Source organism: Anomaloglossus baeobatrachus, chromosome 2 (genome assembly GCF_048569485.1).
Source record: "Anomaloglossus baeobatrachus isolate aAnoBae1 chromosome 2, aAnoBae1.hap1, whole genome shotgun sequence".
NCBI classification, from domain to species: domain Eukaryota; kingdom Metazoa; phylum Chordata; class Amphibia; order Anura; family Aromobatidae; genus Anomaloglossus; species Anomaloglossus baeobatrachus.
In genome coordinates, this window is record NC_134354.1 from 313,597,281 (window position 1) to 313,621,653 (window position 24,373).

Here is a 24,373-nt window from a genome sequence, read left to right on the forward strand (position 1 = left end):
TACGGGAATTGGCAGAATACTACAGAGCACAATACTACAAGGATGAGCACAATACTACAAGGATGAGCACAATACTACAAGGATGAGCACAATACTACAAGGATGGGCACAATTTTACTGGGCACAATATTACAAGGATGGGCACAATACTACAAGGATGGGCACAATACTACAAGGATGGGCACAATATTACTGGGCACAATACTACAGGGCACAAGGATGGGCACTATACTACTGGGCACATACTACAAGGATGGGCAGATACTACTGGGCACAATACCACAAGAATGAGCACCTTACTACAAGGCACACGGATGGGGACATTACTGCAGCATGGGCACATTACTACAAGATTTTGGCTAAGATTACTATATGATGCTGCTAATTGTAAAACAATTACAAGAAGGTGATAAAATGTAAAAAAAAAAAAAAATCCTAAAGCATGACTTTTATTTTATTTACATTAAAAATGCTTTTCTGTACATAAACTTAACAAAAAAAAGTGCACGTTTGTTAAAATAAACAAGAGAAAAATGTTTACAAAAGTGATCCAAGATGTATAGAAAAAAAAACATGGATTTATTAAAAATGTTCACTTTGTCCTGCAAATAATGCGGCCCCCCTCATTTTTTTTTTTTCTATATGCGACCCATACACCCAGCTGAGTTTGAGACCCCTGCTCTAGTCTCTACTAGATTGCTTTTCTCAGGAATGTCCTTGCTGCATTTCCATCATTCTACTGTCCAGCACTAACTGTGAGCGATGTAGTTTTTCCTTATTTCTTAATTATCAGGACCACACAATGAAGATCCCAGGGAGACAGAGATGGGCTTAAAGAGGGAGTCCCAAGCTTAAACCACCTAGATTCCATTTTCACTATTGACAGCAAACATGTAAGCAGTTAAATGGCCATGGTTGGTGCTGACACCTATCATGTCTGATGGGTGTCAGCTATAGTATACAGCTGATGTATTTTCACTTGTCAGTGGATGATAGTTTTTTTTTTTTGTACCTCAAATCAGCAAAAAGATCTTTTGTGGCCCTAAGGAGTTAAAATGTAACTTACTAAATACGCTAAAAAATTGAATGCCGCAATACATTAAAAATTGAGGAAGTAGTATCCCTAAATCTAATGGCGCAATACACATATGCCACAGTGTAAAGATCTAGCTAATAACTAATTGAATACTTCTCCTCCGACTTGAAAGTGGTCAGACTTCGTTAAATAAATGCGACCCAAATATTCAGTCGATATCCTAATGGAATCGCATCAATCGGGTAGCAGTGACAGTGGACACTTATCACCAGTTAAACTAGGGTTCTTGACCATATTTATGGATAATTATCGAATTTATATCTGAAATATTGTGTATGGAAAAGAAACCTTATCACCTATTCCATGGATGTGGGTATAGGTTTGTTAGGGGTTGCCAGTGCTACTATGGTCCTCCAGAAACATCTGGGGAGAAGTCATGTAAATCCATATAGAGGCTATCTGGCCCAAGTGTTCCCAATAACTCCTTTCCCTGAAAAGGCAGTGCACAGGGTTTACTCTGCACATATGATGCCATATACGGTAATCTCCCTATGTGCTGCCCAACACAATGACCTTGGTTACCACATAGCCATCTGTTCACCTTGCACTGACTATATCAACTGAGTTTAGAATATATACCTTGAGCATGATTATCAGCCATTAATAACGAGAAAGGTGAGTAAAAACCTGCACAACGAAATCTGATATCTTGGAAAGCCGGTCTCATGGTGCAGACATTGTTTCGGTCATGTGAGGCGCCAAAGCCTCGATGGCACTGAAAAGCACACTCTACATCATTATTGGTCTCCATGACGTGCACCTGCATTATTGCTGATGCAGCCATATAGCAGCCCCAACATGGGTGAAGCGCAAGCGCTGAGTTTTTTGTCCCTTCGCCACGACAGCGCCACCAGAGAGATGGGTCCGAGCCTCAATTTGGACAGGAAACCCACTAAAATAAAAGGGCGGCACCTCTCCACCGCAACAGTTCGGTTTCCTGTACCAAGATGGGAGACCCAGAAGTGGCGGTCTCTAAATCCGCAAAGAAATCGGCCTTACCATTTGAGGATGTTGGTACCTTGAGAGACCCACTAGATAGATGGGCAGACACCTACTTAAAAATGGCATGGAAGACCTCGGCGGGGGCACTTCGGCCATCTGTGGCAAGTACATGTGTGGCTCGTTCACTTATGGTCTGGATGCAGCAGTTGGAGGATCATCTGGCAGCTGACGTGCCCCGAGAACAACTCTTGCATACCTTTTCCCAAGTTAAGAGTGCTGCAGCCTTTCTTGCTGATGCCTCAGCAGATTCTCTCCGTCTCACCGCGAAAGCGGCAGTTTTATCGAACTCAGCCAGGCGGGTGCTTTGGCTGAAGTGCTGGCCTGGGGATTCTCAGTCAAAGACCAGATTGTGCACAGTCTCCTGCTGTGGTGATTTCCTATTTGGTAAACCACTTGATGATATACTTGAGAAGGCGGGAGACAGACAGATTTTCCTACTTTTCCTCCTGTCTCTTTTAGACACAACTCCTTCAGGAAAAGAAGGTACCAGAGGAGAAAAGTGGCTGGAAAATAAAAAAACGGCGGTTGGGGTTTATGTTCGACCCTTCCCAGGGAGGTAAGAAGTCTGAACGGTAGCTCCGCTCCTCCTGTAAGAGGTAGACTTTCCTCCTTTTCCTCCGCCTGGCAGGCTATTTCATCTAGTCAGTGGATTCTTGAGATCATCCGATCTGGTCTCAAGTTACATTTTTCATCAACCCCCCCAAGGGGTCACTAATTGTTTCATCACTTGGCAGGTCTCGAGAGTACCAGTTAGTCCTACAGCGGGAAGTTCAAAAACTCGTCCGAAGTGCAGTCAGTCCTGGTCGAAGTTCACAAGGAAGAAAGCGGCCACGGTTTTTACTCCCCTCTATTTTTGGTGCCAAAACCAGACGGTATGGTCAGGACTATCATCAATTTAAAAAAACTGAATCATTTTTTGACGGTGCATCACTTCAAGATAGAATCAATACAATCGGGAGTAAAGCTCCTTTTTCCGGGGTGTTTCATGGCAGTAATAGACCTCAAAGATGCCTACTGTCACATCCTGATCCACCCCTCCCACCAACGGTTTCTGAGAATAGCTCTGCAGATCAACGGACAACTGAAACACTTGCAGTTCCGGGCTCTTCCATTTGGTTTGGCGATGGCAACGTGTGTTTACAAAACTAATGGCGAAAGTCATGGCCCACATCCGAGAACAGGATGTTTTGATAGTACCATACCTTAACGACTTCCTCATAGTGGGCACCTCAAGCACATTGCACAGCCAGGTGCAGGTGGTAATCTCTATCCTGCAGAGGTTGGGATGGATAGTCAACTTCAACAAGCCCCGTTTGACTCCATTACCCAGTCAAATATTGCTCGGCCTGATCCTGGACTCCACAGTTCAGCAATGTCTTCTGCCACAGGACAAGATAGCTTCACTACAGTCAAAAGTGCAAGCGGTCATATCATCTCCGGTCCTGACCCTTCGAAAGGCCATGTCCCGCCTAGAGACTCTAATATCTTGTATTCCAGCCGTCCCATGGGCCCAGCTTAATTCCCGCGCTTTGTAGAGGGAGGTTTTGATTGCCCAAATACGATATAGTATAGTAACACTACCCCCTCGGTCTCTCACTCTCTCCAGTGGTGGCTGCAATCCCAGTACCTGCAAAGAGGATTTCCATGGGATATTCCAGTCTCAGACATGGTGACCACAGATGCCAGCACACTGGGCTGGGGAGCACACTTACGGGGTCACTTTATTCAAGGGAAATGGAGTCCTTCAGAGGGCAGAGCATCTTCCAATTTCAGGGAGCTTTGCGCCATAGAGAAATCCCTTCGCGCCCTTCTCCCCCTCCTGAAGGGTCGTCACATCCGGGTTCTATCGGACAACAGGACAGCAGTGTCTTACATCAATCACCAGGGGGGGATGCGTTCACTTGCCCTGATGACACTCACTCATCAGCTCTTTGTTTTCGCACAAGCTCACCTAGCTTCCCTCACAGCCCTTCATATCAGGGGAGTGGACAACACGGCGGCGGATTTTCTCAGTCGCACTCCAGTTCGTCAAAGGGAATGGTGCCTTCACCCGGACATTTTCCACAGCATCACACATCTTTGGGGCTTTCCAGTGCTAGATTTGTATGCAACCAGGACCAACCACCAGGTTCCAGTATTTTGTTCACTGAATCCGTACGAGGGGCCTCGGGCGGTAGATGCATTTCAAATCCCGTGGGTGTCGGGTCTTCTTTACACATTTCCTCCTCTGATGTTGATTCCGGCAGTATTATGGAAGATCAGAGAAGATGGGGCCAAAGTTATCCTCTATAGCTCCCTTCTGGCCCAGGAGGACATGGTTTTACTGGCTCAGGAGGCTGTCAGTGGCCGATCCTTGGGTGTTGCCAGAGAGACCGGATCTCCTCTCCCAGGGACCCGCTGTTACATCCCAGGGTTTCCACCCTCCATATGACTGCCTGGCATTTGAGAGGCAGTTGTTAAAAGCTAGGGGGTTTTCGTCGGGCCTGATTGACACACTCCTGGGTAGCAGGAAGCCTTCCACCACTAGAATATATCCAAGGGTATGGAGGAAGTTTCTTTCCTCTACCGGTTGCTGTCCCAAAGGCACTGCTCCGCTCCTTCACATTTTGGAGTTTCTCCAAGGTGGGTGTAACTTGGGATTGTCTGTCAGTACTCTAAAAGTGCACGTGTCGGCCCTGGGAGCCTTGTATAGTTGTGACTTGGCAGGGAATAGATGGGTTAGACTGTTTTATATCTTCCTATCAGAGGCAGACTCCTGTACCTTGTCTGTCCTTCCCTGCTTGGGACCTTAATTTAGTTTTGAATGCGCTTACAGGTTCCCGATTACAGCCCCTTGCATATTCCTCGATCCGTTTCCTCACGCTTAAAATGGCACTTCCTTTCTCGCCTTTTCATTGGGGGACACAGACATTGGGTTATATGGTGTCTCCAGGGGAGGCTTGACACTAGATTTGCAAAAGTGTTAGCTCCTCCTCCCACAGCATATACCCCAGCTAGGCAGGAAACTAGCTCAGTTCTTTTAGTGTCAGCAGGGAGGCTGACATGTCTGGACTGAGCTCCACCAGAGGTGCCTCAGCCCAGCTTATTTTTACTTTTTATTTTGTTTTTCTTTTCTTATTCATTCTATTTTTGATACCAGGGTGCCTTGCCACCCCCGTTCCCCCCGTGTACGGGCAGAGGAAACCTGACGTGCAAAAGCAGTCAGTCTTCCCTCGCGCCCAAGTGGTCGGGTCTGCGTACCCCTCCAGGCTTCCTGGAAGCACCTCACAGAGGTAGCTCCAGAGGGCTAGGCAGAACAGAGTACCTGCTAGCCTTGAGCCGAAGATGCGTCCCTGAGATCCCTGCATCCCAGGACCGACGCGTCTTCAGACGGAGCAAGGGCAGGTAGGGAGACGACGAGTCAGTCCCCTGCATTCAGACCGCCGCCTGAGATGGCGCCGGTGGGGCGATGCAGGCCGTGATCCCGGGGAAGCATCATTAATTTAGCTCCCGGCGTCTGCCAGCATGTTTAGCAACGCCCCCTCCACTGCTCTAGAAGCCGCTCCCTCTAGTGGGCCGTCTCTCCCCTCCATGCTGCCAGAGAACACTGGACGCCATTACATGTGGGGAGCAGACACGGGTGAGATCGCCTCCTTGGCTCTGCAACTCTGCAGCACTATATACCGCTCTGTTCAGTGGTATATCGCTGTCTTCCTAGCGGTGTGTGCCTGCTGGCTGGCGGTGTATATCAGCTTTTAGCGGTATATATTGACTGTGCCTGCAGGTGTATACTGACTGTTTGGTAGTGTATGCTGCTTTCCTATTGGTATATACCAGCTCTGTATAGCAGTCCCTTTCTAATACTGCTAGTAGCTCCTCACCCACAGTAGTGCAATACTGCTAAAGGCTCACAGTATAATTATACGTTTTGTTGCTGACATGCGTAAAAACCGCAAGGGTGATAAAGCTTCCCAGGCATCCTCTATGGACCTGTACTATGCTTGCACCACCTGTGGCAGCTCGTTTCCCAATAGGCGAAGCTATCCACTCTGCCGAGGCTGCGATGCCCCTACTACAATGTCACAATAGGCGTTGCCGGACCAGGGGGTCATGCAATCTGTGGGTTCGGCCCCGGCCGCCATTCAGGCAGCACCCCCATCTGAGGAGGCTATCCCTGCATGGGCTCTTCTGATGTCTAAAAGGTTAGATGACCTGGCCGCTCAGATATCTCAGCCTTCCACAGGCTCCCACAGCCTCCCCCCGGCTCAGCTCCCTCAGGGGAGCCCGCCTTCGTCTGGTATATCATCCCCAGTACGTAAAAAGGCTGTCTCCAAAAGGCGCCATTGCGTCCGCTCCGCCTCATCTGACTCACACGATGGTCAGTCTGACTCAGACTCCGTGACCTTTAGTAGTCATGATTCCCGAGACTCTGACTCTGATTCAGATGTCCCTTCTGAGTCTAGGCATATGGAAGACACTCTGATAGCGGCTGTCAATCACACTCTGTCGATTTCTGATCAGCCCTCGGACCCGACTTCTCAGTCGGCAATCAAGCGAGCCAAGAAGCCGCCTAAGTCCTTTACCCCTGATCCGATTTTTCATCAAATCATATCTAAACGGTGGGATCACCCTGATAGGAGGTTTAATAAAAAATCCTCCTCTTCATTCGCTTATCCCTTTCCCCCGGAAATGGTTAAGCCCTGGTCGGTACCCCCCATGGTGAATCCGCCAGTATCCAGACTGGCTAAACACACGGTTATGTCTGTTTCAGACAACGCGTCTCTTAAGGACTCGTCTGACCGCGCAGTTGATGCTGCGGTCAAATCTATTTTTCAGGCTTCGGGCTCCTCTCTACGCCCCCTGTTTGCCATAACATGGGTGGCTAGAGCAATGAGCGTGTGGAGTAGGAACTTGCAATATTCCTCCGGAGGCTCTTGAGATTCTTGATTTGTTCTCTCTCGCCTCTAATTATCTTCTTCACGGCTCTCTAGATGCAGCCAGCTGGTCAGCCCTAACGGCAGCCAATGCTGTCTTCGCCCGCAGGGTTCTGTGGCTAAAAATCTGGAATGCGGACAGTGCCACCAAAAAGTCCCTGTCCACACTTCCCTTCCAGGGTCTTCGTCTATTTGGTGAATCCCTGGACAAGCTCATATCTGAGGCGACGGGTGGTAAAAGTACCATTCTACCACAAAAGCGGCCTGTAGCCAGAAATCTCAAAAAATCTGGCGCAGGCGGTCCATTCGGCCGGCTCCCCAAAAGCCATCGGCCCAAGGACCGTCCCAACGCTTAGATCAAGGATCCGGTCCCTCAAGGGGCTCTTCTTGGCGTTCCCACTCCAAGCAGTCCAAATCCAAGGGACCTCGATCTGTACAGGCCCCCTCAGCATGACTCCAGGTATCCCGCAGATCCGACTCCTGTGGGAGGACGGCTTCTGCTTTTCTGGCTATCTGGATATCTGGCTAGAACACACTCACGATGCCTGGGTTCGAGAAATCGTCACCTCGGGTTACAAGATCGATTTCCATTCCCTGCCGGCCACCAGGTTTCTGCGTTCTCGTCTCCTAAAGTCCAAGACGCAAAACCAGGCCTTAATTCAGGCCATAGCTTCTTTACAAAAGGCAAACATTATCATTCCAGTGCCCCTGGAACAGCGTGGCAAAGGTTTCTATTCAAACCTTTTTTTTTCGTTCCCAAAAAAGATGGCTCTGTCCGCCCTATCTTGGACCTCAAACAGCTAAACAAATTCGTACGCATTCGTACTTTCCGAATGGAATCTCTGAGAGCAGTGCTAGCCGCCATGGAACCTGGAAAATTCCTAGCTTCCATAGACGTTCAAGATGCCTATTTACACATTCCCATATGTGTCTCTCATCAACGGTTCCTTCGCTTTGCCGTAGGACACAGTCATTTCCAATTCAGGGCCCTTCCCTTTGGACTAGCTACTGAGGCAAAATGGTGGCGGTCATGGAAGCCGTGTCATTTGCCCAATTCCATCTGCGCCCTCTACAACTGGATCTTCTATCCTCCTGGGACAAGAATCCAGCTTCCCTGGACCGGTCAGTCCGCCTGTCTCGGGCTGCGCTCAGCTCCCTCGTCTGGTGGACTCAAGCCTCATCCCTATCTCAAGGGAAGTCCTTCCGCCCGGTCCACTGGCAGGTTGTCACGACGGATGCCAGCCTGATAGGCTGGGGGGCGGTGTTTTTCCACCACACTGTTCAGGGACGCTGGTCGCCTTCCGAGCGCTCCCTGCACATCAATGTTCTGGAGATCAGAGCCATATTTCTGGCCCTTCAGAATCTTCAACCCTTATTACTGGGCCTCCCTGTTCGGATCCAGTCAGACAATGCCACGGCCGTGGCTTACATCAACTGTCAGGGAGGAACTCGCAGCAGGACAGCGATGAAGGAGGTATCCAAAATTCTTCGTTGGGCAGAGAAGTACATCCCCATCATCTCAGCTGTCCATATCCCAGGGGTAGACAACTGGGCCGCAGACTTTCTCAGCCGGCAAGGTCTAGCGGCGGGAGAATGGTCCCTCCACAACTAAGTGTTCCATCAGATCACTCTTCGTTGGGGGCTCCCGGATGTGGACCTCATGGCGTCTCGAATGAATGCCAAAATACGTCCCTTCATATCGCGGTTCGAGAGACTCGCTAGCGTTGGGCTCCGACGCTCTAGTCTTTCCATGGTCGCAGTTCCGCCTACCCTACATCTTCCCTCCGTTTCCTCTCATTCCGAGAGTAATCAAGAAAATCAAAGCGGAGGGAATTCCGGTGATCCTCGTGGCCCCGGACTGGCCCAGGAGGGCCTGGTACCCAGATCTCCTCAAACTTCTCAGCGACACTCCCTGGCGTCTTCCCGACCACCCAGCTCTTGTGTCGCAAGGGCCATTATTCCACCAGAATACGGCACAGCTGCATTTGACGGCGTGGCACTTGAATCCCTGATTCTAGCCAGATCGGGGTTTTCTTCCAGGGTAGTTCATACTATGCTTAATGCTCGGAAGCCTTCCTCCGCCAGCATTTACCACAGGACCTGGAAGACCTATCTTGCCTGGTGTGACCGTCATGTTCGGTCACCCCTGACCTTTTCAATCCCTAACGTTCTTGCTTTTCTGCAAGACGGTCTGGACTCGGGTCTTGCTCTCAGTACCCTTAAAGGACAAGTTTCTGCCTTTGTCGATTTTTTTATTTTTTTTTTTTTTTTTTTTCCAGAAGCAGCTGGCTTCTCGCCCTCAAGTCCGTACCTTCCTTCAAGGGGTAGCGCATTTGGTCCCTCCTTATCGCCACCCCTTGGATCCCTGGGATCTGAATCTGGTTCTGGGAGTTCTTCAACTTCCTCCCTTCGAATCTCTGAGAGAAATCTCTCTTCAAAGACTATCTTGGAAAGTTGCCTTTTTAGTCGCTATCACCTCTATCAGGCGAGTGTCCGAACTGGCAGCTCTTTCCTGTCGTTCACCTTACTTGATATTCCATCATAAGGTGGTTCTTCGGCCTTCCCCTGCCTTCCTTCCGAAGGTCGTATCCTCTTTCCACCTGAACGAGGACATTGTGTTGCCGTCTTTCTGCCCGGCCCCGGTCCACTCCTTTGAGAAAGCCCTTCACACTCTCTCGATCTTGTCAGGGCTCTGCGGATCTACATCTCCAGAACAGCGCCGTTGCGCAATTCCGATGCCCTTTTCGTCCTCTCAGGACACAAAAAGGGCGACCGGGCTTCCAAATCCACGATTTCTCGATGGATCAGGACTGCCATCTGTGAAACTTAAAAAGCATGAGGTGTCGTTCCCCCTTAATCTGTGCAGGCCCACTCTACACGAGCAGTGGGTGCCTCCTGGGCTATCAGCCATCAGGCTTCGGCGGCCCAACTTTGCAAGGCCGCTACCTGGTCCAGTGTGCACACGTTCACAAAATTCTACAGAGTGCATACGCAAGCCTCCGCGGATGCTGCTCTTGGAAGACAAGTCCTTCAGGCAGCAGTGGCCCATTTATAAGTGGCCACTGCTCGATTTGTTGACAGTGTTTGATATATGTTCACTGCAGTTGCAGTCATTCGTCAGCTCTTAGTCTGATGTTATACAATGTTAATAGTTGAGTTCCCACCCAGGGACTGCTTTGGGACGTCCCAATGTCTGTGTCCCCCAATGAAAAGGCGAGAAAGGAAAGGACATTTTTGTGTACTCACCGTAAAATGTCTTCCTTGGAGCCTTTCATTGGGGGACACAGCTCCCGCCCTTGTGGTTTTGGTTGTCCTTCTCCTACTGCTTTTACACCAAACTGAGCTAGTTTCCTGCCTAGCTGGGGTATATGCTGTGGGAGGAGGAGCTAACACTTTTGCAAATCTAGTGTCAAGCCTCCCCTGGAGACACCATATAATAACCCAATGTCTGTGTTCCCCAATGAAAGGTTCCAAGGAAGACATTTTACGGTGAGTACACAAAAATGTCATTTTTAATTGCGCTCACCTCTGCACGTAGAGTGAATGATTTGCAGGCTCTTTCATTTCTCCATATCTACAGGTCACAGATGATAGAGTTGTCCTGCGCACTGACCCGGCCTATCTGCCGATGGTGGCGGGTTCGTTCCATCGTTCGCAAGAGATTGTTCCTCTCCACAAAATCCGGGTGAAGAGAAATTTCACACTCTGGATGTTAGAAGGGCACTCTTTCACTATTTGGATATCACTGCTGCTTGGCGGAAAAGTCAGTCACTTTTTGTCTGTTTTCAGGGTCCACGGAGGGGTTGTGCTGCTTATAAAGGGTTCCATTGCACGTTGGGTCAAAGTAGCCATTAAAGGGGCTTATGCTGCTCAAGGTGTTCCTCTGCCTCAGGGCATCACAGCCCACTCTACTAGGTTGTTTCTACCTCCTGGGCGGAACGGGTGGACATGCCTCTTGATCTTATTTGTAAGGCAGCCACTTGGTCTTCACCTACCACGTTTTTTAGGCACTACCGGCTGGATCTTTCTGCCTCCACTGACATGACCTTCGGTAGACTGGTTCTGCAGGCGGTAGTCCCTCTTTAGTAGTATTTTTTCAAATCTCTCTGGTGGCGCTGTCGTGGCGAAGGGAAAACTCTAAGTTACTTACCGGTAATGGGGTTTTCCAGAGCCACGACAGCACCACCGCTTCTCACCCTCTCTTTTGCTCACGCATGGTTTTCCACATTAGGGGGTGCGTTTTTGGTGTTGGATTGACTAACTTTTTCTGGTATTCCTCTCTGTGCTCTGTAACCGAACTGATGGGGTGGAGAGGTGCTGCCCTTTTATTTTAGTGGGTTTCCTGTCCAAATTGAGGGGCGGACCTATATCTCTGGTGGTGCTGTCATCATAGTATCATAGTATCATAGTTTTAAGGTTGAAGGGAGACTCTAAGTCCATCTAGTTCAACCCGTAGCCTAACATGTTGATCCAGAGGAAGGCAAAAAACCCCAATGTGGCAAACAAGTTCCAATGGGGAAAAAATTTCATTCCTGACTCCACATCCGGCAATCAGACTAGTTCCCTGGATCAATACCCTGTCATAAAATCTAATATACATAACTGGTTATATTAAATTTTTCAAGAAAGGCATGGCTCTGGAAAACCCCATTACCGGTAAGTAACGGAGTTTACTGACCTAGTCATCTCTGGTCAAATGCAGCTGTCTTGAATATCTATGTACAGAGATAGCACACCGCATCATTAACATTCATGGGGATTGATAGTTTGGCTAAACCATCTACAGACGTAAATGAGATCCAGTGACCCTACAGGGAGACTCTAAATTGAATTTTGACCTTTAATACCATGTCACTTTGTGTCATGTTAATGTGAATCAGGATAATGTGTTTCTTAGAGACAGGAGAATTGTTTCATTTCCCTTTCCCCTTCTATTTTTTTTTCTTATCAATTATGTATATTAAATAACTCCTTTTCTCTACACTAATTGATGATGATGATGATTGATTAATCATCATTTACCTGCCAATGGGAACACCTGTATAATTGAGTTTGAACACTGATTTTGCCATTAGCATTCGGTCTCCGCTTCCCACTCTCCCTGAGGAAAGACAGCATATTCCAGACCACCGCGCATTGGACCAAAGATGACTTGGTCGGCTGAAACGCAGCACTTGGACTGGACCCAGGTTGAGGTTACTATGCATCCGCAATTATGAGGTTGTGTGTCACCAGGGGTGGGATTCAGCCGGTTCTGTCCGGTTCGGGCGAACCGGTTGTTTAAAATAACAGCCGGTTCCCCGAACCGGCAAGAAACAGCTCCGACGATCCGGTTCCCTGTATTCACTTGTGCTAGTGTCTCTTTAAAACACTAGCACAAATGAATCCCCGTACCTCCGCACCGCACTTCCGGGTACAGTGGAGCCTGTCTGCTCCCTGACCCGGCGTGCAGCGACGCGCTGACACTGCAGAGGTCACGGCAGTGTGAGGAGGGAGCTCCTCCTACTGCCGTCTGTCAGTGTGCACAGAGCCACAGAGGAGGGCGGAAGACAGGAGAGGCCTCCGGTGCTGGAAGCAGGTAAGCGCTCAGTGAGCCGAAGATGCAGGTAGAGGGGCCGCATAAACATGGCAGCTATATGGGGAGGGAAGGCGGAATAAGATGGCAGCTATATGGAGAGAGGGGCTGCATAAGATGGCAGCTATATGGTGGGCCGCATAAGATGGCAGCATTTATGGGGAAAGGAGCCGCATAAGATGCCAGCTATATGGGGAGAGGGGCCGCATAAGATAGCAGCTGTATGGGGAAATGGGCCGCATAGATGGGAACTATATGGGGAGAGGAGGCCGCATAGATGGGAGCTATATGGGGAGAGGAGGCTGCATAGATGGGAGCTATATGGGGAGAGGATGCTGCATACATGGGAACTATATGGGGAGAGGAGGCTGCATAGATAGGAGCTATATGGGGAGAGGAGGCTGCATAGATGGGAGCTATATGGGGAGAGGAGGTCTCATAAGATGGGAGCTATATGGGGAGAGGAGTTCTGATAAGATGGGTGCTATATGAGGAGAGGAGGCCACATAAGATGGGAGCTATATGGGGAGAGGAGGCTGCATAGATGGGAGCTATATGGGAAAAGGAGCACATGGGATAAGATCTGCTGGGAAAAGAAGCCATGATGGGATCTACAGGGGAAAGAGGCCATAATGGGATGGGATCTGCAGGGGAAAGAGACCACATGGGAAGAGATCTGTATGGGGAAGGTTGTCCGTTCCAATTTTAGCAGGACTCCTTTAGTAATAACTTTTAAAAATTGTAGAAAACCTGTTTAATACAATAAGGCCAGAATCACACTTGAGAGAGACTCAAGCGAGTCTCGCATCGCATCACCCGGCATGGCCTGCAGCTTTCCTGACAGGAGCGGGATGGCAGCATGTATTTCTATGCAGCTGAGAAGCTCCTGTCCAGAGAGCATCAGGCAGTGCCGGGTGATGCAATGCGAGACTCGCGTGAGTCTCTCACAAGTGTGATTCTGGCCTTTAGAGTGACAGTGACTGGAACAACTGGTGCTAGACAGGAGAGTGAAGGTGGAGGAGGGAAAGAAGGGGAAAGAGATTTTACTTTAAATTACTTGTATTTTTTGGTTGAGGAAAGTGCGTGTAAATGGGTGTGGCTAACAAAAGGTGTGGTTACTGAATGGGTGTGGTTTTCAACTGGGCAGGGTTTACAGAGAACCTGTTGTTACAAATTTAAATCCCACCCCTGTGTGTCACTTAATGTGACCTAGATTATGCGCCCCAGTGCAATCTGGTGTTTTGTATTGTTCTGCCACCACATTAATGAGAACGGATCTTGTGTATTGCTTCACTGGATTTAGGGATCCCTCTTCCTGAATTGTTAATGCATTGCAGCATTCATTTTATTTAGTAAAAGTTAGGTCTAAGGCTATGTCCGCACTTTTTCTTTTTACCTGCTTTTTTGCTGCTTTTTCAATTGCAGCATTTAATGCCAAAATGGATGTGTTCTGCTTTTTAAGCATAGTCTATGGGAATTTGGGTTTCTTGTCCGCACTATGCTGTTCAAAATGCTGCCTTTTTGTGGCAGAAATTTGGGCAAAAACTGCTTTTCAATGAAGCAAAATGTCAATTGTTTTTGCCATTTGTGTTTAGAACTGCAAAGCAGAGTTTTTGCCCAAATTTCTGCCACAAAAAGGCAGCATTTTGAACAGCATAGTGCGGACAAGAAACCCAAATTCCCATAGACTATGCTTGAAAAGCAGAACACATCCATTTTTGCATTAAACGCTGCAGTTGAAAAAGCAGCAAAAAAGCAAAGTGCGGACATAGCCTTACTATGCCTCTCCTTTTTGCTGTTATCGGAGTTGTCCTTTACTATATGTTCACACACTTCACATGTTGGTTTTCTTTTGAAGATAAAACCTGTTGTCTTGTAAATAGAGAAAACTGCTTACAAAAAGCTAGTCTTGCTTCATTTTTGCTGTTTTTGTGTTCTTGATCTTGACATTTTTTTTGCTGTTTTTTTGGGGGGGGTTTTTGTGCAGTGTGTGTCATTTGTCTACAGTACATGTTTAGTAAAGTTCATTTTATTCAGCAAAAACACTGAAACAATTGACATGCTGCAGTTTTCAAAACCACAGCAGTTTTCCATCTCAGTCAGGGGGAAAAAATGATTGTGTTCATGATATTTCTGAAATCTGCTTTTGCTGGTATTGTTAAAAGCTACTTTAAATTTCCATTAAAAAATTGCAGCAAAAAAACACTGAAAGTGATAGCCTTAAAGGGGTGATCCGAAGGCTGAAGAAATTTCAATCCCTATCTATTTATTGGCGAAATTATTATTATTATTATTATTATTATTATTATTATAGCGCCATTAATTCCATGGCGCTTTACAAGTGAAAAAGGGTATACATAACTAGTACAACAATCATTAACAGTACAAAACAGACTGGTACAGGAGGAGAGAGGACCCTTCCCGCGAGGGTTCAGTCTACAAATGTAAACTAATTTCTAATATGGCTGTATTAAAAATTTCCTACCCTTACTTGACTACACTACTATTGAGTTATTTATTTTCCCCTACTTCCTGTCTGATGACAGTTCGTTTGAGCATCCCAGCATGCACTGGGAAACAAAGTGCAGTCAGATCAGGGTGCAGAGGCTTTGATCACTGTCACATTCCCTGCTCTCTCCCTGAAACAAAGCGTCATCAGTGACTCTCATTTCAAGGGATCCTCGGCTCAGATCAATAGAGGCGGCAACACAGCGTAGCGCGCACGGTGTGCACTCAGAGTTCACTGCACGGTTTCTGCATGCTGCTGGATACTCTGAGCTTAATGACAGCGTGCTATTCTGTTGACAGCTCTGTTGTCAGCTTAGATCAGTAGAGCAGATGCGGTCACTGCAAATCGGGTGGTACACAGCGAGCAATTTGAAGAGAGCAGCAGGGCTGTGGAGTCTGAGTTAGAGCTCATTTTGATGGAGTCGGAATAAAATGCACCGACTCAGACTCCTAAAATATATAATAAATTGGGGACAGTAGTGCAATGCAGAATGTGCTGAATATTTTTTCATAGGAATTTGGGAAAGATATGAAATGTCCTATAAATGGCTGTTCTATTCCTGATCTAAGGCTACATTCACACAGCGTTTTTGCTGCATTTTTTGAGGATACGTTTTTCAGCTGCAAAAGCAGATCAGCTTTTTAAAAAACCGCATCACCTGAAAGGTTTTTGAACTCATAAATAATGTTTTCAATAGCAAAAGCAGATTAGAAAAACACCACAAACTGACTGCTCATTCTTTGTGTGGATCTGTTTTTGAGCACAAAAACGGATCCTCACAAAACGCTGTGTCTGAATGTCCTATCTTTTCACCCATTGCCTTTGCTGGGATGCCCAGAGTCACTGCATTTCACTGAATTATTTTGCATCAATGTTCAATATGTTTGTGACAAGAAAGAAATTGTTAGCAAGACACTGGCAGTAACAGATACTTAAGCTCATCACACCAGCCAGTTTCTCCAGGCCTTAGTGGAAAATGTTCTGCAAAATTACAAACTCAAAAAAGAACAGGTTCTTGTTATTGTAACGAACAATGCATCAAACAAAAGTACAATTAAACTGATGAATAAGAGTAATGAACAACAGCTAGAAGAAAATTTAGGATTCAGTATGTGTGAGATGGAAGGCCACAGTGCTGTTCATGTAACTGAGGAACAAACAGTACAACAGAAGAACAGCAAAATGATACTTTAGGATTAGATGATCTTGTTGAAGCTGCTTCAAAACACTTTCATATTCATCACTGTCAGTGTGTTTTCGGGAGGCCGCGGCACCATCACAGATTTAGGACCTTTGGTAATATAATGTTTTGTACCTGTATGGCGATTTTGTAGATGCATTCCCCTATTATTATAATTGTATACCATACTTTATTTATTTATTACAGAGGGAATGTGGATACAGCTTTACTTTAGATACAGAGTTATATGAATATCTCTTTGCTAATATAGTGTCCATTTGTACTAATAACAAGTGCCTGGTGTTATCCCTTTATTCCATCCGTCCTCCTGGGCATATCCATTTTATTATGTATTTTTGTGTAATAAAGATGTTATTTGTATCATACAGATTGGCTTGCATACAATTTTTTGGTGTGTATCTAGTTTTTGTGCTTTAGGCCATCCTTATATGTATTGTGGTTTTTGGTGTTTTTAGGTTGCTTGGAAATAACCAATAGTAATAGCTAATATTTTTTTTTTTTTCCTTTTAATCAGCTTTGGATGTATGTGAAAAGTGGGGGGAAAGTCCTCCACTGCAACCTCGACACATGAGGGAAGCTCTCAGGAGACTGAAGTCCAGGGGGCAGATCCCAGATTCCAAATATAAGAAGATCCTCTTCAACTAGCCTTGTAAGACCTATTTCATCAGGAATCTGTTGTGGACATTACAACTACTACGGGCGGTCACACACTAAGCGTGCTTTGTAATGCTGCAGATCTGGATGTAATATTGTGACTGCTGTCTCTGTGAATGGAATTAACTAGCATTGTATCCTGATCTCTTCATGGACAACCTCTCCCAATATTTTGCATAAGTACTTGTAAAGGGGCATGTACACTTCAAGGCTGCTCATCACAAAACATCATCCCTAGCGGTGCATCGTCCTGTGTAAATATGACTCACTACCAGGAAGAATGGCAGTTTATGTGCACTGAGCCAGTGCTCAATGCACATAAAATGCAAATCATTTTCTTTGGACTTCCAGTTTAAACAGGTACTTTAACAACAGCTGATCTAAAATTTTACCAATTGCTGGTTAGATCATGCTGCCAGTCAGTCTATGTAAATAGACCTTAATTTGTATTTTTGCACCCACTGCTAATTTTGGCAAATACTGATGCAAAATCCTTACCAAAATATTAATGATACGAAAGGTGCAAATATCAGGAGTCTGCATTGCATGTATTTAATGTGTCATCCTTGTCACATCAGGATGGGTTGCAGCTTGTAGAAACACCACTGGAGACGTTTCTTCACTGTCTGAGGAGCAGTATCGTTGGAAAACATCTGATCTGCTCATTCAGCCACAGGATTGGAGCATGTGGAAAAAAAAAATTCTTGGCTAACTAAGGCTATGTTCACACAGTGCATCTTTGCTAATCACAAAATGCAGTGGTTTTGGCCCCAAAAAACACACCTACGCAAAAACTCATCAAAAAACACATGCGTTTACCGTATTTTGCCCAATGCATTTAAGTCAAATCTATTGACTGGAAGGGCTCAAAAACCCAGGAAAAACGCAAAAAGAATTGAGATGCTGCATCTTGATTGCATCTTCAAAAATGCAGCCAAAATGCAGACAAAAAAGATGCATAGTGTGGACAGCAAAATAGAAATCTCAGACTTTACTGGGGGAAGGAAATGCATGCATTTTGGTGCATCTTTGTGACCTCAAACGCAGCAAAAGATGCCCTGTGTGAACATAGCCTAAGCACAACAGGCTTTTCTTCCAACTTCTTCCTGCCCTTTACTTATTTATAAATCCATTCTTTTAAGTCAATCTAACGCTGCTTTCACACATCCGGTTTTTCCTGTGCGGCACCATCCGGCGCTTTGCAGAAAAACCGCAACTGTTTTTATTTGCCGCCTGTTGCGTTTTTTTTGCATAGACTTACATTAGTGCCGTATTGTGCCGCATGGGCTTGCTTTCCGTCCGGTTTTTGCCGCATGCGGCAGATTTAGCCGATGCGGCGGCCGTATGGAACGTTGCCTGGCACGTTTTTTTTGTCCGGCAAAAAAAACGCATCGCGCCGCAAACACCGCATCCGGCCGCCGTATGCGTTTTTTTCGCTGTGCATGCTCAGTAGCCTGCCGCAAGCGGCAAAAACCGGACTGGCCACATGTCAAAAACTTATGCAAAGGATGCGGTTTTGTCGCCGCATCCGTTGCATAGGTTTTAGAGCCGGATTGGCCGGCTCTGCTAAAACCTGAGGTGTGAAAGCAGCCTTACAGCTTTACAGCACAGTGTAGACACTGACTGTGCAAGGATTAATACAGGAAAAAAAGAGATCCTGTTCTGTTCAGTTAAATAAGGAGACTTGTTTAATTTCTTCCCTCCTGCTCCAGCCCTGCTCCATGGTTGAGTGAGCAGTTCAGTTTTGATATTGCTCCTCTGACAGTTAAAGGGGTGGTCCACCCCATATTTTTTATTGTCTAGTTCAATATTATATTAAGAAACAATTTTTCTCTCAAATATCTTGTGTTGGCAATAGTGCCTGTGAGAGGCGCTATTGCAGACTGCTGTTCCCGCTCCAGTGACGTCACCGTCAAGTGCCACACACGTCACATCCGTGTAGCCGGCTGCATTCTTCCAAACTCACTGAGCTGTGGGCGGTGTTTCACCACTTGTCACAGCCCATCTGCTCCCTCCTCCCTCACAGCTCAGCGTGTCTCCTGCTCCCCCCTCCCTCCCTCCCTCCCTCTTTCCCTCAGCAGAACGTTGCAAGCAGGAGATGTGACGCTCTGTGCTGTGAGGCAGGAGGAAGGGGAAGGCAGGCAGCAGATGGGCTGTGACAGCGGTTGAAACACCGCCCACAGCTCAGTGAGTCTGGAAGAATGCAGCCGGCTGCACGGATGTGACGTGTGCGGTACTTGATGGTGACGTCACTGGAGCGGAAACAGCGGTCTGTAATAGCGCCTCTCACAGGCACTATTGCCAACACAAGGTATTTGAGAGAAACATTGTTTCACAATATAATATCGAACTAGACAATAAAAAATATGGGGTGGACCACCCTTTTAAGACACATGTCTAGAGCAGTTTTTCTTCAGGCTGCAACCCGCCCTGATGTGGGACTAGGAAGGATTGCAGTTGGAAATATGTGACGTAGGCCATTTATTTCACATTCTCTGAGAACCTGTTTAAGGTGTTCTGTAAGGAGATGAAACAGTAAGCATGTTTTCCTAACAGTTGCATAGAAACAAGCAACCCACAAATACTAGGATTCCACCGTATTTAAAGGGGTTATACACTACTCAGCAGCCCCTTCTCAATCAGTGTTTGCCCCATTAAATAAAAAAACACTTATACTTCCCACCAATGTCATTCCAGCGGTGTCGGCACTTGCCCTCCCTTGGCTCACATGAGGTTGTTACGTCACATGAGCCCTGCAACTACTCAGCGCTGGCTTCGCTCTCCACACCTTTGGACATGTCCAATATCAAGAAGTGAACTGTCAGCCGCAGCTCTGGCTTCCTATTGATGCCCAGGAGTGTGAGTGTCGACACTGTTGTAATGGCACTGGAGATGTGTCTTTATTTTAATGGGGGCAAACACTGAGGCTATGTGCCCACGTGGCGTATTTTCATGCAGTTATGCTGCGTTCTGCACCGCAGCATAACTGCATGCGTCCTGCGTCCCCAGCACAATCTATGAAGATTGTGCCTAACCCATGCCCACGTGGCGTATTAGAACGCAGTGATTCGGCTGCAGCCAAATCGCTGCGCTCTAAGTGACGTCACTTCTTTTGTGCGCTTTGCATGCTGTCTATAGGGAGAGGCAACATTCAGAGCGCACAAATTCTGCAGGCACCAGGCGCTTCAGAACGGAACTTTTCAGCTGCGCTCTGAAGCAGACCTTGTACGCTGCGGTGCAGAGCGCACACTTGGGCACATAACCTGAGAAGGGTTGATTGAGTAGTGCACAACCCCTTTAAACTGATAATGTTAGCTTTTAGTAGTCTGACCTAAGATGACCTGTAACCTATGGTTAGTGCAAATAAATATATATATAATATATATATATATATATATATATATATATATATATATATATATAATATATAATATATATATTCGGATCCAGCAAAAGGATGAAATTTCACCAAAATTTTAAAAACTACTTCTTTATTATTCCTTTGAGTCATATAAAAGTATGAGGAACTCCAATCAATTAATAACACTCCAGCAAGGGACTACATGTTTCAGCACTATGTGCCTTCTTCACGGTCCTACTTGAACTGAGCTCCAACACTGACAATATATCCTCCTTTGTGGAACATATTCAAATAACCCTTAATTAAAAGCAGTGGAACAGGACAATTAAAACATCTGAGTAGATGGTTGAGACTCAGTTCCAGAATATTGCTAGGAAAATACATATATTGAACATGTTTTATACATAGACAAATAATATATACATTTGATAATAAATAAACAATGATATTGGATAACCGCAACAAGATAGTTATACATATATATATGAAAAATACATCCTGCAGCAAGCAAGATCTATATATCTGTATATCAAGATCTGTATATCAATGACCGAAACAAAACAAAAAAACCTTCCCCCTTCTTTCCTTGTTCATATTGTGTAATTAGATCCATTCTGCTGTTCAGTCCGTCAGGAACTCTAATCTCCAGTAAAAAAATCCACCTACTTTCTCTAGATAAGATTTTACTTTTATAATCGCCACCCCTGTGTGGTTTTGAAACCACCTCTATTCCCCTAAAGGAAAAACTTTTTAAATCTCCTTTATGCACAATTGCAAAGTGTTTAGAGACCGCAGAGGCTCCTGCAATGGGCAGATTCACGGAGTCCGACAAATGTTTTCGCATACGCTGTTTCAATGAATTAGTGGTACAACCAACGTATTGAAGTCTGCAAATTTGCAATCGATAAGATATATTACATTTTCTGTATTACAATTAATAAAAAAAAAAAATCTCAAGTTTTTTCCATTTTTTATAGAAGAAAATGTTTTTGTTTTGACAATGTACTTGCAACACTTACAGATTTTTGCACCACAACCATAACAGCCTACAGTTTTCATCCAATTTTGTTTCAGTTTTTTGTCTGGATCAGTGAATAAGCTTGCCGTCAACATGGATCCTATGGTAGGAGCCCTCCTAGCAACAAATTTAATTGAGTATTTTTTAAGTATTTCTTTTAATTCACCACTTTGTTCCAGAATGGGTAAATGTTTTTTTAATAATGGAGACTACTTGTTGATACTGGGGACTAAATTTAGTACTGAAAACTATACCCAGATCGTTGTTTTTTTCTTTGATATTTTTATATTCCAACAAATCCTGTCTATTTAAGTTATCTACTATGCCTCTTGCTCTTTGTAGAGACCAGTTTGGGTAACCCCTAGATTTTAATCTTTTACCAACAGTTCAGATTCTTTCATATAGGTATTTTTTTCAGTACTATTTCTTTTAGTTCGAATCAATATATGTATGTGTGTGTGTGTGTGTGTGTGTGTGTGTATATGTATGTATGTATGTATGTATGTATGTATGTATGTATGTATGTATGTATGTATATATAATATATATATATATGTGTGTGTGTGTATATATATATGTGTATATATATATGTGTATGTGTGTGTGTGTGTGTGTGTATATATATATATATATATGTATATATGTATATATATATAAAATGTGTTGTGTGTGTATATAATATATATAATTGCCTTATTCTGTCTGTCTGTCTGTCATGCTCCAAAATTGTGTCACCGTGACAGTGTCACCGTGACATGTCCTTACGGTGACACAAAGCTGATTGGCCGCTGGGTTCGCCATGGCCCCGCCCCCCCACACGGATTGGCCTCTCGCCCCGGCTGCGCCCCCACACGGATTGGCCAGCCGCTCGCCCAGGCTCTGCCCCCCCCCCACAGATTGGCCTCTCGCCCCGGCACCCTGCAGGCATTGGCAACTCGCCCACGCCACGCCCTGCCCCCCTCACGCAATAGACGTTAGCTCTCGCCCCCCCCCCGCATTGCCCGAACTGACACGGTCACGGACCTACGAATCCCAGGTGAGTACTGTACTCCCCCCCCCCCCCCCCCCCCCCTTTCCCCCCTCACCAACGGGAGCCCACATCAGCGTACGCCGCCGCCGTATGCTGGTGTTGGCTCCCGTGCGAGCGGGGGACGTGTTGCGCTGGTAACCATGCTTGCATAGTTACCAGCAAATCAAGGTCCTGCAGCGGCGGGACTTCCACACGCACAAACATAACAGCACACACACACGCATACACACACACATCAGATCGCACTCACTCTCACACACACCTCACACACACACCTCACACACACATCGCATCCACACACTCACAGCATCCGGCGATATCGCTTGCTTCTCGGCCTCGATACTGTGCTGTGAGCTTCCAGGACCTGCCGGAGGATCACATGGCCAGAAGCATGTGATATCCCCGGATGTTGTGACTGTGAGCGCGTATGTGCGATATCGTCAGTGTCTGTGTGTGTGAGTGTATGCGATCGGTCGGGTGTGTGTGAGTGTATGCGATCGGTCGGGTGTGTGTGAGTGTATGCGATCGGTCGGGTGTGTGTGAGTGGATGCGATCGGGTGTGTGTGAGTGGATGCGATCGGTCGGGTGTGTGTGAGTGTATGCGATCGGGTGTGTGTGAGTGGATGCGATCGGGTGTGTGTGAGTGGATGCGATCGGGTGTGTGTGAGTGGATGCGATCGGGTGTGTGAGTGTCGGCAGAGGAGCACGGCGTGCTGGAGGAGGCTGGGAGCAGAGAGGCTGATCATGGGGAAGGCTGGGAGGGGGAGGCTGATGCTGGGGGAGACTGGGAGGGGAAGGCTGATGCTGGGGGAGGCTGGGAGGAAGGAGGCTGGGAGGAGAGAGGCTGATCCTGGGGAAGGCTGGGAAGGGGAGGCTGATGCTGAGGGAGGCTGGAAGGAGAGAGGCTGATGCTGGGGGAGGCTGAAAGGAGAGAGGCTGAGGCTGGGAGGAGAGAGGCTGATCCTGGGGAAGGCTGGGAGAGGGAGGCTGATGCTGGGGGAGGCTGGAAGGAGAGAGGCTGATGCTGGGGGAGGCTGATGCTGAGGGAGGCTTGGAGGGGAAAGCTGATGCTGGGGAAGGCTGGGAGGACGGAGGCTGGGAGGAGAGAGGCTGATCCTGGGGAAGGCTGGGAGAGGGAGGCTGATGCTGGGGGAGGCTGGAAGGAGAGAGGCTGATGCTGGGGGAGGCTGGAAGAAGAGAGGCTGATGCTGGGGGAGGCTGATGCTGGAGGAGGCTGGGAGGAGAGAGGCTGATGCTGGGGAAGGCTGGGAGGAGAGAGGCTGATGCTGGGAGGAGAGAGGCTGATGCTGGGATGAGAGAGGCTGATGCTGGGAGGAGAGAGGCTGATGCTGGGGGAGGCTGGGACGAGGGAGGCTGATGCTTGGGGAGGCTGATGCTGGGGGAGGCTGGAAGGAGAGAGGCTGATGCTGGTGGAGGCTGATGCTTGGGGAGGCTGATGCTGGGGGAGACTGGGAGGGGAAGGCTGATGCTGAGGGAGGCTGGGAGGGGGAGGCTGGGAGGAAGGAGGCTGGGAGGAGAGAGGCTAATCCTGGGGAAGGCTGGGAACGGGAGGCTGATGCTGAGGGAGGCTGGAAGGAGAGAGGCTGATGCTGGGGGAGGCTGGAAGGACAGAGGCTGATGCTGGTGGAGGCTGATGCTTGGGGAGGCTGATGCTGGGGGAGACTGGGAGCGGAAGGCTGATGCTGAGGGAGGCTGGGAGGGGGAGGCTGGGAGGAAGGAGGCTGGGAGGAGAGAGGCTGATCCTAGGGAAGGCTGGGAAAGGGAGGCTGATGCTGAGGGAGGCTGGAAGGAGAGAGGCTGATGCTGGGGGAGGCTGGAAGGAGAGAGGCTGAGGCTGGGAGGAGAGAGGCTGATGCTGGGGAAGGCTGATGCTGAGGGAGGCTGGGAGGGGAAAGCTGATGCTGGGGAAGGCTGGGAGGACGGAGGCTGGGAGGAGAGAGGCTGATCCTGGGGAAGGCTGGGAGAGGGAGGCTGATGCTGGGGGAGGCTGGAA

General features: G+C 47.3%; 1 protein-coding gene across 1 annotated transcript in view; it reads left to right on the forward strand.

Annotated features, from left to right (window-relative positions):
* The window catches only part of TAF11 (TATA-box binding protein associated factor 11), a 140,781-nt gene extending 122,621 nt beyond the window's left edge, over nt 1-18,160 (forward strand). Inside the window, exon 5 of the mRNA XM_075335892.1 lies at nt 16,811-18,160. Within this exon, the coding sequence (XP_075192007.1) occupies nt 16,811-16,941 (131 nt within the window). The 3' untranslated portion in view covers nt 16,942-18,160. The remainder of the gene's footprint in view (nt 1-16,810) is intronic.
* The last annotated feature ends 6,213 nt before the right edge of the window (nt 18,161-24,373 follow it).